At 52.2% G+C, this 16,273-nt stretch overlaps 1 protein-coding gene across 3 annotated transcripts in view; it reads left to right on the top strand.

Annotated features, from left to right (window-relative positions):
- NUP98 (nucleoporin 98 and 96 precursor) overlaps positions 1-16,273 on the top strand; it is a 33,352-nt gene that overhangs the window by 9,290 nt on the left and 7,789 nt on the right. For 2 of the 3 annotated variants that reach the window (XM_058857044.1, XM_058857035.1), the window contains 15 exons: positions 7-144; positions 710-797; positions 2,851-2,943; positions 3,294-3,434; positions 4,318-4,451; positions 5,125-5,312; positions 6,134-6,250; positions 7,293-7,597; positions 8,346-8,459; positions 9,173-9,311; positions 9,543-9,720; positions 10,161-10,325; positions 13,111-13,284; positions 14,211-14,361; positions 15,198-15,618. In XM_058857044.1, coding sequence (XP_058713027.1) covers positions 7-144; positions 710-797; positions 2,851-2,943; positions 3,294-3,434; positions 4,318-4,451; positions 5,125-5,312; positions 6,134-6,250; positions 7,293-7,597; positions 8,346-8,459; positions 9,173-9,311; positions 9,543-9,720; positions 10,161-10,325; positions 13,111-13,284; positions 14,211-14,361; positions 15,198-15,618 — 2,546 coding nt within the window. The remainder of the gene's footprint in view (positions 1-6; positions 145-709; positions 798-2,850; positions 2,944-3,293; positions 3,435-4,317; positions 4,452-5,124; positions 5,313-6,133; positions 6,251-7,292; positions 7,598-8,345; positions 8,460-9,172; positions 9,312-9,542; positions 9,721-10,160; positions 10,326-13,110; positions 13,285-14,210; positions 14,362-15,197; positions 15,619-16,273) is intronic. The other variant, XM_058857053.1, reaches the window with a different exon arrangement.

The following is a 16,273-nucleotide window of genomic DNA, read 5'->3' as shown; positions in this document are numbered from 1 at the left end:
TTGTAGGGTCTCTTTGGGGTCACCCAGCCCTCACAGCCTGGAGGCCTTTTTGGGACAGCTGCCAATACAAATGCTGGGACTGGATTTGGAACGGGAACTGGCCTTTTTGGACAAGCCAACACAGGATTTGGGGTTGGTGGTTCGGTATGTCTGTGCCTTTGTGATAAAGAGAGAAATCCAAGCAGAGCCCTGTTCTGGGGTGCTGACCTTCACAGAAGTTGTGTTAGCTTAGGAATTACCATGTCTGAGATAGAAAAGTCAGGTGGTTTGCTGTAAACTGGAGGATAAACAGGTGTAGGAGAGTCATTTTTTTAACGAGTGATGTGTGGAGTGATGAAAGCAGCAGGAGATACGGAGGTTTGCTGTGCTTGGGGGTGCCTCAGCATAGGGTTGGAAATACAGGTTGTAAGTTGTGATGGACCAAAACCAACCTTGATTTTTGATACTCAGTCATTTTGGATGTGGTGGAACAAAAATCACAGGATCACTGAGACTGGAAAAGTCCCTTAAGCCCCTTGAGTCTGACCCTAACAGCTGCTTTTGGGGGGTCTGGCAGGTGGCTTGGGATAACCCCTACTCACAGGAGGGAGGGCAGGGGGGCTCAGCTGTGCTTGGCTTTAGTTCTGTTTCCTTGCCTGCAGCCAAACACGATACAATTCCTGTGCTGTCAGCATCCCAGGTTCCCAAATTGCTGTTCTTTTCCTTTCAGACCCTGTTTGGGAACAAGCCTGCTGGATTTGGAACCACCACGACCAGCGCTCCCTCATTCGGTACCACCACAGGCGGGGGCCTCTTTGGTAACAAACCTGCTCTGAGTCTGAACCCCTACAAACCCTTGCAGTCTGGGGACAGGGAAAGAAAGTGGGGTTTCAATCATTGAAGCTGTCCTGTGTGTAGCACACACTGCAGAGAGCACGTGCTAAGTACTGTAGTGTTGGAATTGTCAGGTGAGCGACGGCCCTGCCGCAGGGACATGTGCTGGGCTGTGCCTTTGCTCTTGGCAGGGTCCTTGACTCGGGAAGTAGATGGTCAAGTGCCACTCTTTTGGTGAGCCCTTAAGGGAATCTTCAGCCTGTGATGGCCAGGAGAGCCCCTGGGATCTGGGGGAGCGTTGGGAAGGGCATTCCCAGCAGGGAGGGGAGGGGAGGGGATCCTGCCCCTCTGCTCAGCTCCAGGGAGGCTCATCCAGAGTGTCCTGTTCAGTTCTGGGCTCCACAGTTCAAGGAACACCAGGAGCTACTGGAGAGGGTCCAGGGAAGGCCACAGGGATGATTTGGGGTCTGGAGCACCTCTGGTGAGGAGAGACTGGGAGCTGGGCCTGGCCAGTCTGGAGAAGGGAAGGCTGAGAGGGGATCCATCAATCCATGGGGGAATCCCCTGGATCTGTGTGGGAAACCCATGCAGGGGGTTGGGCTGGGTCATCTCACAGGTCCCTTCTAACTCCAGCCATTTTGTAATTCTGTGGTTGAAAACTCCTGGGATGAAAGATTCAGGGAGCAGAGGGGTTTGTTAGGAGGCTGTGAACACCCTACAATGGTACAGCAGCACTGGGAGAATGGGGGTAAAACCAGTGATCCCTGGGCTCAGGCAGGTGTCAGGAGATCCTGCACTGCAGTGAAGGTGAAAGGAATCAGCTCCAGTTTAGCTGGTGGCTCTTGTGGTCCTTGGTGGTGTGAAGGACCAAAGTCCTGAGGAGCTGGTGGTGTGATCTTGGTGGCCTCTGATGTGAGAACTGATGTTGGCTGAGTGTGTGACTGAGCAGGAGCAATGTGTAGGGATGGCTGAAGGGAGTGGCTGCTGCTTTCATGGGACTCCAGAATCTCTTCTGCCTTTTTAATTGCGGATTTCAGAGCAACAAAACTGTCTCTGCGAGTGAGGAGGAGGGGGTTGGATCCTGCCACCCCTTTCCTGCAGTGCTGTTTTGGGTTGGTTATTTAAAGGCCGTGCCTTTGGCCTGCTGTGCCAGCCTGCCAGAACAGACAGGGAAGAACTCGAGGGAACTGGGTGATCTCTTAGGTCCTTCCCAAGTCAAGCTCTGTGCAGTGCTCAGTGCTCTGAACAGGGCAGCACCTTGGCAAGCAGGGTTTGACTGTGGTGAGCAGTCCTGGGCAAGCCTCCCAGGGGTGTGAAAGCTGCTTTCAAGTTCTTGTTCTGCTGGTCAGGATCTCCACGGCCCCACCAGTGTGTTGGCACTGTTTGGTGGAGTCCAGCCTTTGCAGTGTGTGATTTTGGTTTGCCTGTAGCAGTTTATAGGAGGAATGGAGCTGGATTCCACAGGGTTTGGTGCAAACCTACAGTTTTTCAGTTTAATCCTGGCTTTGTGTACTAATCAAGCATGGGATGGGGTCAGCATCTGCAGTAGAATTGAGCTCATGACAGATTTGGGGTGGCCTTGCTGCAGCTGTGCCCTTGAACTGTGCAGATCTGAGTTCTCACCTGAGTTGCTCTGTGGTGAGGGTCAGAGAAACCAGTGTGTGGTATAAACAGGATGAAATGAAGTTTGTTCCCTCCAAGCACTCAAAAAACCCCAGCACATTTTACTCTATTGCCAGATACAGCAGCATCATGTCAGCTCTGCCTTTCAGGGAAACTTTGAAGTTTGTAACGAACTGAAAAGCTTAAGAAGGCAGACCAGCATTTTTCCATGCTGCTTTAATGCTGTATTTATAACTAAAATGTGTTTATTACCAGTGAAGTCCCTCCTTGCTGATTGTCAGTTTAATCTGCTGCTGGAAAGAGTGAGAAGTTTGATTTTGACTGTGGCAGGGCTCTTCAACACTGTGATGCTTATTTATTTAAATACATGGTTTTAATTTCATCTCTAATGAGCTGCTTGTTCTGTTGTTGAAGGTTTTGGTGCCAACACTGCTGGAAACAGCTTGTTTGGAAATAAGCCTGCCACTGGGACTCTGGGCACTGGACTTGGAACAGGCTTTGGAACAGGTAAGCAGTTTCCCAGCTCATTCCTGGACAGCTTCAGCCCTCAGGCTGCAGTGCTGGTCCAGCCTGGCTATGGCCTGTAACTGAGTTAGGAAAGGCTGGGGATGTTTTAGCTTCGAGGCAGGATGGCTCAGGGGAGCTTCTTAGCACGGTGCCAAGTGACCCGGTGGAAACTGGGCAGCACTGGTTACACTGGTGGGGCTGGTGAGGTCCTCTGCGCTCAGAGCCTCTGCTCTGCAGCATCCATGGGCACGGAGAGCATTTTCTGCAGTTTGATGAGGAATTGATTGATTGTTGTGCTCGTAAACTTGTCACAGTCCTGTCATAAGTGACAGTCACCTCTCGTGTCACAGCTCTGGGGGCAGGACAGACGTCCCTGTTTGGAAACACCCAGCCAAAGCTGGGGGGAACGCTGGGAACAGGAGCATTTGGAGCCCCAGGATTCAACACATCCACGGCTACCCTGGGCTTTGGGGCCCCTCAGCCTGCTGTAGGTGAGTGTCCATCACCCTGCTGCCTGAACTCAGGAGCACACCCCTCCCAAAGCGTTTGGAAGGACAGAACATCTCCTTGAGGCCACTTCTGTTCTCAGTTGCAGGGCAGACCATGGTTATCACCCTTTTTTTGTTAGTTATATGTATATTTCTGAAGGAATTCCAAATTGCTTTCCACATCCAATAATTGCACCTATTTTTGAGTTTTGTCTTCAAGATTTGTAGCATTTCCCATCACTGGATTTGGGGCACCAAGAATAGGTGTCCATGAAAGAAGTGAGGGAAGTGCAGTGTTGGCTTTTTCAGTATTTCCAGATAGGAGAGGCCTAGAGGGCCTTTATTAACAGGAATGCTGTGCCATTGGGGTAAAAATAAGACCCAGTTGTCTCCAACTCTCCTCCTGACCTCCTGCAGACCCTGAGAATAAGCTGTTGTTCTGAGATTGGTTTCGTTGCTGTTCAGGAAGGCCCACATCCACCCTGGTTTTGTTGGAATTGGAATTAAGCTGCTTTTGGTGGCTTCAATGTTTCATGGGGTGAAGTCTTAGAGCATTTTAATAGGAATTAAAATGAAATGCTTCAAGATTCAAAATTCATTGGAGGGGACTCTAGACCTGTATGGTCATGGTACAGTAATATCAAAATTCTGCATGAAATACTTTCCCTGCACACCCTTTCAGAAGCCAGCTGGATCAGTTGAATATTCTGGCAGGCCAGGCTCTTTCCCCTGCTCTGTAGCTCTCTGTGCCTTCAGCTTTTCATCCATGAGAGCTCAGTGAATAAGGTTGCACACTCTGAAGGAGATCCTCAGAGAGCTGCTGTGTTTCTGCCTGCCCTGGTTTTGCCCCCAAAGCTCAAAGACTAAAATGCTGCTCCTTTTGTAGCTCTGACAGACCCCAATGCCTCTGCAGCCCAGCAAGCTGTCCTCCAGCAGCACCTCAACAGCCTGGCCTACTCACCCTTTGGAGACTCCCCCCTCTTCAGAAACCCCATGTCAGACCCCAAGAAGAAGGAAGAGGTAAGTGCACTGAACTCGTTTTAAGGGTGGCAGTTGGAATTGCTTTGGGCACAGTGAGCAGCCAGGTAAGTTGCCCTCTTTGCTCTCCCAGTGGTGCAGTGGCTTTTTACCCTCCAGGACACAAAGGGCTTGATTTTATTCCAGTGGAAAGTTCCCTGCCCATGGCAGGGGGGTTGGAAGTGCATGTTCTTTAGCTTTCTGTACTTTCCAACCCAAACTATTCCATGATTTCCTGCTTTGCTTGCATCACAGCCTTGGCTCTGGAGCTCCTGTGCTTGCTGCTGCTGATTGGGAATAAAGATGGATTGTTGTCAATGATTGGAATAATTGTAGTGCTCTGCTTAGGACATCTCTGAGAGTCTCATAAGCCTTTCCCCGTGGCTTTGTTCAAAAGATGATAGAACAAACACTTCCCAGGTTTTTGAGGTGTTCTGGGAGGTTCTGAGTGGCTGCTGCCGCCAGGCAGATTCTGAGGGCTGGAGCTGAGTCCTTGCTGGCAGCTGGAGCCAGGGTGCCCGTGGGTCCAGGTTGATGGCTGGGGCTGTGCACGGAGCCCTCTAGCCTGGCTGCAATTATTGCTTCCCCTTTATCACCCCCTTGCCTTTCAGGGCCCTGGGCTGGAGCACCCAAGAGCTCTGTCCCTGACCCTGAGATTCTCATCTTTCTGTTGCAGAGGCTGAAGCCAACCAACCCAGCAGCCCAGAAGGCCTTGACAACCCCCACCCACTACAAGCTGACCCCACGCCCCGCCACCAGAGTGCGGCCCAAGGCCCTGCAGTCAGCGGGCTCGGCCAAGTCCCAGCTCTTTGATGGGCTGGATGATGATGAGCCCTCCCTGGCCAATGGAGCCTTCATGCCAAAGTGAGCTTCTCTTTTGTCTCTGTGTGAGAATCTTCTGTCAACTCCTGTCTGTTACCCTAAACTTCATGATTTTGTGCCCTGGTTCAGATTGGAGGAGCAATAACAAGTTGTCTGTAAGACTTCACTAGAACTGTTTTCTGTAGAAGAGGTAAAAAGGTTCAGCTTAAACTCTTTAAGACTAAATAAGCTGTAAAATGAGGTCAGCCCATGATGGGAGCAAAGCTCCTATGAAGTCATTTAGGAATTCTTACAAGGAAAGTTTGCACAGGGTAATACTACCTGCTCCTGAATGTGTCATCAGGTTTGCTCATGCCCTTAGTATGGAGGCTGATTTCTGGTGGTTTTATCCCAGCCCTGGCTCTATTTCAGATCCACAGATGTTTCTGTGAGAAATATATCACGGTTCTTCCTGAGTAAAGCTTTGGGTTCAGTTTTTAGGTACATGAGCAGCAATCAAATAGAAAAAGGGTTTTGAAAGGTTTGGAGTTGAGTGAAAACAAAAAACAAAAGACTGAAGTGACCCTGCTGTAAAATGAACCTGCACCTGTGGGCCAGACCTTATGTGCTTCTGCAAAAGCTGGTTTGGGAAACAGAACACTGGGCTTTGAGCCTTTCACTGACTTGTGCTTTTCACACCTCTGTATGAACCAGAGCCTTGAATGGAATTCCTAAACAAATGTTAGGATCTCTTATGGGAGACTTGATGTGTCCTGGGTGTGGGAAGAGGTCTTAGAGCCAGTTCCTGGTCCCTGGAGCACAAAATGTGCATTTATGCAGTGGACAGATCCAAACTTCCCTTCCTTGGTGTGCTGTGTTTCTAGGAAGAGCATCAAGAAGCTGGTTCTGAAGAACCTCAGCAGCAGCAACCTGTTCTCACCCGTGAGCCGAGAGAACGAGGACCTGGCGTCACCGTCAGAGTACCCGGAGAATGGGGACAGGTGAGCGAGTCACCCTGCAGGGCTTGGTCCTCACAAATGCAAACTGGTTCTGCCTGTCCCTGAATTACTGCTCTACAGCAGCCTCCTCTTTCCAGGGATGTTGCTTCACTGGTCACTGAAAGCAGTTGACCTGCTGGGAGAGGCATTTCCTCCCAGACTGACCAACCGTGTGTTCTTCCTGTGTGGGCACTGCCAGTCACCCCATCCAAAATCTGGGTCACAGAGCAGGGACTTACGTTCTGGATGAGTCTCTCTTCCTTCCCTGTAGCAAGGAACCAGGATATTCCTGGAGGGAAGTGCTGAACTTCTCTGAGGGGAGAAGAACCTCTCTGGAGCAGTCCTCAGTGATGTGGGAATTGCAAGGGAGCTCCACTGATCCCCATATTTCTAATTTCTGTATATGTATTTTGTACAGATTACAATGAGGAACCTCTAAGGCTGCATCTTCCTCCCCAAAAGCCAGAATTCCTATCTCCTCTGAAAAACCTGTGGCCACATTTCAGTTGAACTCTGATTTTTGCCTTGGTTTTCTTTTAATCAGAGTCTGGAAGAAACCTCCTGCCCAGCTCATTACTGTTTTTATTAAAGCTACTAAAATAAGAGCTGTTGTGGGAGTGGGATCACCGTGGCCCTGTGGGCAGAGGGCTGGGAGCTGTGGGGTTGCAGTTACAGCCCCTTTTGAGGTTTCTCTCCAGCCTGAGCTCCCTCTTCCACTCAGCTCTGCTCAGGGCACGTGCCTTGGTTGTCCCTGGCACCATGGGGACTGTCCCAGCCTCACCACTGTCCTTGCTGTAGTGGGAGCCTCAGTGGCACAGGTGGTGAAGCAGGAGCAGAGGGAAGAGGAATCATCACTGACACTGCAGTTTGTGTGGTCCTGTTTGGTCTTTTTGTGGGAAGAACAGAATTTTAACGGTGGGATCACAGAGTCCTGAGCAGGGAGGGACCCACGGGGCTGATCCACGTGCAGCTCCTGGCCCCGCACAGGAATGCTGGTGTAAGTCCCTTGGAGCTAAATAATTCACATTATCCTTCCTGCGCCCAGGTTCTTCCTGTCGGTGCCTCCCGAGGAGAACCACAGGCAGGACGGGGAGCGGGAGGAGGAGGAGGAGGCCCACGAGGTGACCAGGTTTTACACCAATCCCATCGCCAAGCCCATCCCCCAGACCCTGGAGGGCAGCGGGCACAAGCCCCCCGCGGGCGTGGACGACACCATCGTGGCGCTCAACATGCGCGCGGCGCTGCGCAACGGGCTGGAGGGCAGCAGCGAGGACGCCTCCTTCCAGGAGGATTCCCTGCAGGATGAGCGGGATGAGGACGCTGAGGCCGTGCACCAGCTGCATCCTGCAGGTGAGGCTGCCGAGGGCAGCATTTCATGCAGCGTTTTCTGCTCTTTGACACCCTCAGCTTCTGCTTTTTTCCCCTCCTCCTTCCACCAGAGTACAAATCTCAGTTCTCTTACCTAATGTAAACACTTTATCTGCTGAGTCAGTGAGCATTTAAATTTTATCCTCCAGTTTTATATCGCATGTGTTGGAGTTTTTTAAACTTGAGAAGATAAAGGGAAAAGGTTTGTTAATCCTTCCAGGTAATCCTTACGTGGCATGTAATGAAACTGGCAGGTGATGTGTGCAAAAGAAATGTCTCTAGACATTTTGTAGATGCAAAATGCTTTTGGATTAGGAAGATGATTAGACAAATTAATAGAAGAAAATGAATTGGAGCCTGTTAAATGTAGAAGCTGCAGCTTGATCAGCAGTGCCTGAGGCCCCAGGCTACTAAAGCTGGGAAAGTGTTTCCTTCAAGTGTTGATGCTTTTGCAATTTTTCTTTTCCCCGCACACCTCCTTCCCTTCCTGTTTGCACACCTGCTGCTCTCTGGCAGGTGCCTGGGCTGGCAGAACCTGCAGAGCAGTTGGTTTAATGTGCTCTGGAGGCTGTGGAGCAAAGGTGTTCTGCTGTCTGTTGGCTTTGGGTACCCTGATTCTCACTTCCTCTGAGGCTTCCAGCTGTTCAGGCTGGCAAAACAAATGGGATGGCAGTCTGGGAATGTTGGTACTTTGCTGCCAGCCCTGTTCTCAGGGAATGTTGTGTTGCAGGGATTGTTCTGACACGAGCTGGCTACTACACCATCCCATCCCTGGAGGAGCTGGCCCGGCTGACCAACGACAGGAATGAATGTATCGTGACAGACTTCACCATCGGCCGCAAGGGTGAGACCCCCTGGCCTTCACCCTGCTCCAGGCACCTTACAGCTGCAGAGCCTGAGCTCCAGCCCCTCACACTGACTGTAACCAGTGCCTGGCTTTGGCAGCACTTTGCATCAGAGTTTTGTAGGATGTTAAGATAAAATAAATCCCAGTATAGCAGACTGGTTTGGTTTGGGAGAGGCATTATAGCTCATCTCACTCCATGGGCAGGGACACCTCCCACCATCCCAGGGTGCTCCAAACCCTATCCAGCCTGGCACTGGACATATCCAGGGGCAGCCCCAGCTGCTCTGGCAATTCCATCCCAGCCCCTGCCCACCCTGCCAGGGAACAATTCCTGCCCAAGATCCCAAGATCCAGCCCTGCCCTCTGCCACTGGCAGCCATTCCCTGGCTCCTGGCAATTCCTGCAGCCCTTGGCCCCAGTCCCTCTCCAGCTCTCCTGGAGCCCCTTCAGGCCCTGCAAGGGGCTCTGAGCTCTCCCTGGAGCTTCTCCTCTCCAGCTGAGCACCCCCAGCTCTCCCAGCCTTTTGATACCGGTGTCAAAGCTGATAATTAATGCTCTTCCAGAGTTTTCTCAGGGGGAAGGGGATGTCGCTGTGCTTGGGAGACAGGACAGGGCTGGGTGGGGTTAGGAGGAGCACAGCAGGAATGTCAGCTCTCTGGCACACAACTTTCACAGACAATTTAATTGTGATCTTTTGGCTTGTTTTGCAGGTTATGGATCAATATACTTCGAAGGAGAAGTAAATCTAACAAACCTAAACCTGGATGAGATTGTACATATCCGGAGAAAAGAAGTTATTGTTTACCCTGATGATGAAAGAAAGCCTCCCATTGGGGAAGGGTTAAATAGGTAAGTGCTAGGTCAGGATGGTTTTTCAAACCCTGACAGCGTGCTGTGTTTGCAGGCTGCAGCCAAGGGACAAATCCAAACAGTGCATTCAGTTTGCAGGGCTAGCGAGTTACCTGCAAGTTTCTGAGCCACAAATTGGCTTTAAAAGGTGTTTCCCTGCCCAGAGCTGTGCTCTGCTCCCCTGCCCAGTTCCTCAGCTCAGTTCTGTGAGGCTGCTGGTGCCTTTTGCAGGCGAGCAGAGGTGACTCTGGACGGGGTGTGGCCCACGGACAAGACGTCGCGCTGCCTGATCAAGAGCCCCGAGCGCCTGGCAGAGATGGGCTACGAGGGCCGGCTGGAGGCCGTGTCCCGCAAGCAGGGCGCCCGCTTCAAGGAGTACCGCCCTGAGACCGGCTCCTGGGTCTTCAAGGTGAGCCCATCGGCCTGCCCCGAGCCTGCAGGCTCCTGAGAGTTTGTAATTGGGGTCAGCTGCCTGCTTTGGACAGCTGTCTCAAGTTCCTTGGCTCTGGTGAGAACTGTCCTCACCAAAGCAGCTCCTCATTCCTGGGAGGGTTCGAGGTCGGGTTGGATGGGGCTTGGAGCAACCTGGACTAATGCAAGGTGCCCCTGCCATGGAATGAATGAGCTTTAAGGCCCCTCCCAGTCTGCGGTTCTGTGGTGTAACCTGTGGCCCCAGACCTGCCTAGAGCAGGTGGTTTTGGTCTGTAGAGAGGCTGAATTTGTTGCAGGTGTCCCAAGAGTTGTGTGTTAGGATACCTGGATAGGGCACAGTTACATCTGCCCAGTATTCAGACCTTACAGGAATTTCACCTCCAAGCTGTGACATGTTTGTCTTTCTCCTTAACACAGGTAGCACACTTTTCCAAGTATGGCTTGCAAGATTCAGATGAGGACGAGGAAGATCATCCTTCGAAAGTGGACACCAAGAAGTTAAAGACCACACCTGTGCCACCCCCAGGGCAGCTGCTGCCCCAGCAGATGGCCCTGAACGGCAAACCAGCGCCCCTGGCTCAGGTAGAAGGAGAACAGTGACTAAGGAGGGTTGATGACATGGAATTTGGAGAATAGCTGGTGCCTGGGCAGTGGGTGGTTGGAGTAACGTGCAAGCTGGAGAGTGAAGCCTTACAGAAACTCTGCTGAACTCTGGCTGAGTGGCTGCGTGTTGCTTTCCTTTGAGACACTTGACATTTCAGCCTAAGGATGGGACGGGAAGGCTTTCAACCCTTGTTTCTTGTTTGAATTCTAGTCTGAGTTTGGCAGATTTGCACCTCTTCTGGAAGAACCCTTGTTTTTGTGACTATTAAATGCACGCCCGTAATGCCAACGCCGTGTGCTGCCTGCCTGGACAGTGATGCTGTGCACTCAGTTGCCTTTACCACCATTAGTGTGCAAGACTGTCTGCTTTCTCTTTTAAGAATGTGCTCTATTTTTATTAAAATAATACTTTTTGTTAAGGCTGGCTATATGCTGGCTTTGTAAACATATTTGTGTTGGATGTGACTGCTTTAAACCTTTGCAAAACATCCTCAGTGCTGGGTCCATCTTACACAGGAATGTTTGATCCACAGGCAGTGTTTGATCCAATTCACTGGGAATACCAGGAGCCCAGGTGGGCAAGAGGCCAAATGCCTCCAGGGCTGGCTCCAGTTGTGGCTGGTGCAGGAGAGCCCTGGAGGGGCTGGAGCGTGTCCAGGGCAGGGAACGGAGCTGGGAAGGGTGTGGAGCCCCAGGAGGGGCTGAGGGAGCTGGGAAAGGGGCTCAGCCTGGAGCAAAGGAGGCTCAGGGGGCCCTTGTGGCTCTGCACAAGTCCCTGGCAGGAGGGGACAGCAGGAAGTTGTGCCAGGGGAGGTTTAGGTTGGATATTGGAAAAACTTCTTCCTGAAAAGGGCTGTCCCACCCTGGCACAGGTTGCCCAAGGCAGTGGTGAAGTCACTTCCCAGGAGGGGCTCCACAGCCCCGTGGATGTGGCACTTGGACTGTAGTCAGTGGTGGCCCTGGCAGTGCTGGGGAGTGGTTGGATTTGGGCTCAGAGGCTTTTCCAGCCCCAGTTGTTCTGTGTGTCTAACAGAACCTTTCTCTGGTGTCCAGGGCAGTCTCTGCTGTTTGTGTGGCAGCACAGCAGAGCTCTCCAGGCAGGTGAGAGGGTCTGAGGACCCTGATCCCTGTACAGCAATCCCAGAAACACCATCTGCTCCCTGGGCAGAGCATCCTGCTGCTGGGGCAGGCTGGGGGCTCCAGCTCTGCTGGCTTCTGCATGCAGAATCCCAGAGCAGTGGCCAGCTGCTGCTGCTCCTGCTCCCCTGGCTCCTCTGCTAATTAACACCCACTCATTCATCCCTCTGCTGGAGCACATCCTTAATTGCATTTTGAGCTCCCCAACAGCACCACTTCAGCTCCCTCCCTGCTTCATGTTCAGACTGGGGGGGACCAGAGCTGAGCCTTTAAACACTCAGGAACACTGGGAACATCTCTGGTATTTGCAAACATTCTTGCACAATCCAGTGTACTTAGCAAAAACCCCTCCAGGTTCATTAACCTTCCTGACTCGCATAACATTAACTTAGGTTTTGATTTCTGAAATTTGGAAAAACATCAGTTAGTTTCCCAAAACCCTCAGAAGCATTGTGGCATTGCTTAAAACTTTCCAAACTCATGGTGTAGAACACATCTGGTAATAATATTATTTGGGCTGTAAGAAGCATTTAGTATCTAGACTTGGTTTTTGTTTTGTCTTCTCTCACTAAGTTAAATATTAATGAATTTATTAATGTTGCAAGGGAGCCTGCTGCATTAAAGCCCAATGAAGGGAGCAGTGAAACTTGTGTTTGAAACCATATTTTGACTTGTAAATCTGTTCCACATGTGGGGCCAGGCTCAGATTCTGTATCTGCCACTCAGTTCTGTCCTCATGGAGCCCCGAGGTGATTTTACCTCAGCTGAGAACATTCCCCCCATCCTGGCTGATTCTACTGAGCCAAGCACAGCCTTGTGAATGTGCTCCTTAATTGTGAGCAGGATTCCCAGGTTAGGTTCCCTGCCTAGGTTTCCTCACTCCCATTTTTGCATCACTTCAGTGGTCTGTACTGGGGTCTGTCTGGGAAGCTGGAAGTGTGAGGCTTTCACAGGACACAGGACTGAGTCATGGGATGGTTAAACTGGAACCAAACCAGTACAGGGGAGCTCAGGTCCCACAGAGTGAGCTGGGCAAAAGTACAGCCCATGTGAGCAGTTAGCCATGGAATCATGGGAGGGTTTGGGTTGGGAGGGACCTGAAAAGCCTTTTCATCCCAGCCCTGCCATGGCAGGGACACCTCCCACTGTCCCAGGGCTGCTCCAAGCTCCAGTGTCCAGCCTGGCCTTGGGCACTGCCAGGGATCCAGGGGAATCCACAGCCTCTCTGGGCACCTGTGCCAGGGCCTGCCCACCCTGACAGAAACCATGTGAAATGCAGATCTTTGTGGAATGTAGAGTCTGTGATTGGAGTTGGGACCACAGGGGATGGATTTGTGGGGAGGGAAGGGAGGCAGGACACACAGAGCTCTCCCTTGGCTGAGCACCTGAGAACTGGAAAGCTGAAGAACAGTTTCCTAAACTGAATGGCAGAACTGGGAAAACTCCAGGAGGGCACCGCTACTCCGGGACTGCTCCTTCCCTGGCGTGGCCCAGCCTGAAGGTTCTGTGTGTCCATCCCTGCCCTTAGTGTGGAAGCTTGGCAGAGCCAGGAGCAGGAGCTGCCGGAGCCGCAGCTGTCCTGGCCAAGCCGTGCTCCGTGGGTGTGACCTGGCCTCTGTATCCACAGCCCCCAGAGCTGGAGCAGCTGGGCAGGGTGGTGGAGCTGGACAGTGACATGGCAGACATCACCCAGGAGCCAGCCCAGGAGCCCTTGGCAGAGGACGCCCTGGAGGAGCAGGAGGCGGTGCCGGCGTCCACGCACATCGCATCCACGCAGGGCATCAACCCCTACGTGCTGCAGGTCAGTGTCCTGCCCTCCCCTCCTGCAGGGGGCTCGGGAAGAGAGTGCAGCGCTCCTCAAAGAGGTGTTGGCCTGCCCAGGGGTATTTACACACCAGCTTGTAATGATCAGTGCACCCCACGGAGTGGGACTGAGCTCACACACCACATCTCTGTTCTGGGGAAAGTCTCACACATGGAAAGCTCAGTGCTGACATGAAACACCTCAAAGCCAGAGCTCAGTGTTCAGAACTCTGGCACTGGGATAAGCTGAACTGATACCAGAGCAGCTGCCTTGGGCCCCTTCTGCCTTGGCAGAAAAAAACCAAGTTTTAGAGTACCTGTTCTTGATTTGGGGCTTGGTGTTGATGCTTTTATTTCACAGTAGCACAGAAGATTTGCGTTGGGAAGGACCTCAAAGCCCACCCATTCCCACTCCCGACATGGCAGGGACACCTCCCACTGTCCCAGGCTGCTCCCAGCCCCAGTGTCCAGCCTGGCCAATATCCCATCCAGCCCTGCCCTCTGGCAGTGGGAAGCCATTCCCTTTGTCCTGTCCTTCCAACCCTTGGGAATTTTTGTGGAAGGAGAGCCCTGAACACATCTGGGCTTCTACCCAGACTGTATTGTAATAACAAATAGCCCAGAAGTTATTCCTTAAGCTGACAAACAGCAGACAGAGCTAAGATCTAAGAAATCAGGATTATTGTGGGATGTCACCGCCATCCCCAACAAGTCCTGTGCACTGCTTTAAGCAGTAGCTGTAAAACCTCATCCATCAGCTGTGCCTACACTGTTCCTTGGAATGTTTGCAGCATGGCTGTGTTGTTTGGGCATGTGCTGCATGTAGGAGTTTTTTTGGGTGGGAAGAGCTATTTTGATGAGCTTAGTGAGCTGCTGCTGTGGGAGGGATTGCTGATGTTCTGGCTTGGCTTCCCACATCCTCAGATCATGAAAGCTTCCTTGCTTGCTGATGATGACGACCTGGATTTGATCCTGGATTATCCTGGGAAGCAACCTGTCAAGATGGACACTTCCCAAGAGATCTGCTCCCCCAGGCTTCCCATTTCAAAATCACAAGGACAGAAAAGACACACAGGTATGCTGAGAAGCCACAGATTGTGTAAAGAAAGGTGAATTTTAACATGAACAGACAAAATCTTGGGGTCTGCAGCAGTTCCTTCCTCCTCTGTTTGTTCCCTGCTCCAGCATGAGTCCTGCCCTGAGGGCTACAGGTGCTCCAGTGCCTGGAGCATCTCCTTACCTCCTCCTCTGATGCTTGCACTGTTCTGTTCACTTACAGTTTTTTTCTTTTTGGTTTTCTTTTCTGCTTGTGTGGGATTTTTCCCCCTTTTAAGATCTCCCAGGGGCACCAGCTTTGCAGCTTGGTTTGGAGGTGGCCTGTGGTGGGTGTGCTGTGGGCAGCAGCTGTGCCCTGCACAGGGCAGCCCCTACCAGATTCCTCCAGTGCCCAAACCTTGCCCCTTACACCCAGTGTGCCCAGTACATGGTGCTTTCCACAGGGATACCGAGGAACACCTCTGGGAACAAGCAGCAGGGTGCTCCCTGATTGAGGAAACCCATGAACTCAGATGTGTTAATCAGTTCAAAGCCCAGGTGACTGACAGGGGTGTGAGGTGTGTGAGCCCCGTGTGACACCCCCCTGGTGTTCCTTTGGGAATGGCCCTGTTTGGGGTGGGGCTGTGCCTTTCCCATTGCTGGGAACACCCCGTGTGTTCCCTTGGGCAGTGCTGGAGGGTCAGTGGGACTCAGCACTGCACACAGTCACACTTAGCTCCACATTCCCATCACACCCTCCACATGTTTGCCACCAGCACTTCTGGGGATTCCTGAAATCCCTTTCAAAGGCCAGAAATGTCCCCTGAAATACAGGTGCCCTTCCACTGAAACATTCTTCCTGCTTCTCCCCATCAGTTGCTGGGCTGCTGCAGTCCAAGTTTGCCAGTGTCCTTTTCCAAGCACCGAGTGCTGCTGTGGCAGATGCCAAGGGCCCGAGGACTTTGGGCAGTCCCTCCTCTGCTGCCCTGTGGTCGGCGGCGTCCCCGCTGGCCTCGGCGTTCTCCGTGCCCGCGGCGGTGCCCGAGGTGCAGGTGAAGACGGTCGGGGCTCGCCGGCAGCGCGGGCTCGTCCCCCTGGAGAGATCCATCACCTATGGAAAAGGGAAGCTCCTGATGGACATGGGACTGTTCATGGGCCGCTCGTTCCGCGTTGGTTGGGGGCCCAACTGGACGCTGGTCAACTGTGGAGATCAGCTGAGTGGCTCGAGTGAAGCGGAGGATCCTCAGCTGGAGCCTGTGGAATATGGATTCCTGCCCACTCCCGTTGCTCCCAAATCGTGAGTAGTGGTTTCCTTCGGGATGGATGTGACATGCTCACTCTTCATGGCTGACAGAATCCTGCTTGCAGGTCCCTGTTCCTTCTGACATGCAGGAGTGGTGCAAGATGGTGTTAGCCATGGAGGTCTCCTTCATGGCCTTTCTCCACAGAAATATCTCTGTCAAATCCTGGGATAGCATAGTAAGAGGATTTTGTTGTTTTTTTTAACCAAACAAATAGCACTGTCACCCAGCACAAGGTTAAAGAGAAAGTTCAGAGCTGCTGTCCAGAGAGCTTCCAGTCTCTTGGTTCTCCCTGAGGAAGTTCTTGTTCAGCTTCTCAATTCCCAGACACCTTCATACTGCCTGTGCTTCCAGCAGCACATGGGCTTTAGGGTGTCCGTACCTGAACTTGACTGGACTGTGGCAAGTTCCACCATTTAAGTGCTCCAGAAAGCTTGTCTGGATGTTCTCCAGCATGTGGGAAGTGCTGAGGAATGAGCTGGGCTGCAGGTGTGCTTGCTGCCTCTGGAGAGCTCAGTGGGTCACGGTTGATTCACTGAACCACAGAAGATTTGGGTTTGGAGACTTAAAGGCCATCTTGTTCCAACCCACTGCTGTGGCCAGGGACACCTTCCACTACCCCAGTTCTGTGTCCCAAAGCCTGGCTCCAAA

The sequence above is a fragment of the Poecile atricapillus genome, chromosome 1 (genome assembly GCF_030490865.1).
Source record: "Poecile atricapillus isolate bPoeAtr1 chromosome 1, bPoeAtr1.hap1, whole genome shotgun sequence".
NCBI classification, from domain to species: domain Eukaryota; kingdom Metazoa; phylum Chordata; class Aves; order Passeriformes; family Paridae; genus Poecile; species Poecile atricapillus.
Note: the sequence above shows the minus strand (reverse complement) of the source record. Positions and strands in the feature narration are given on the sequence as shown.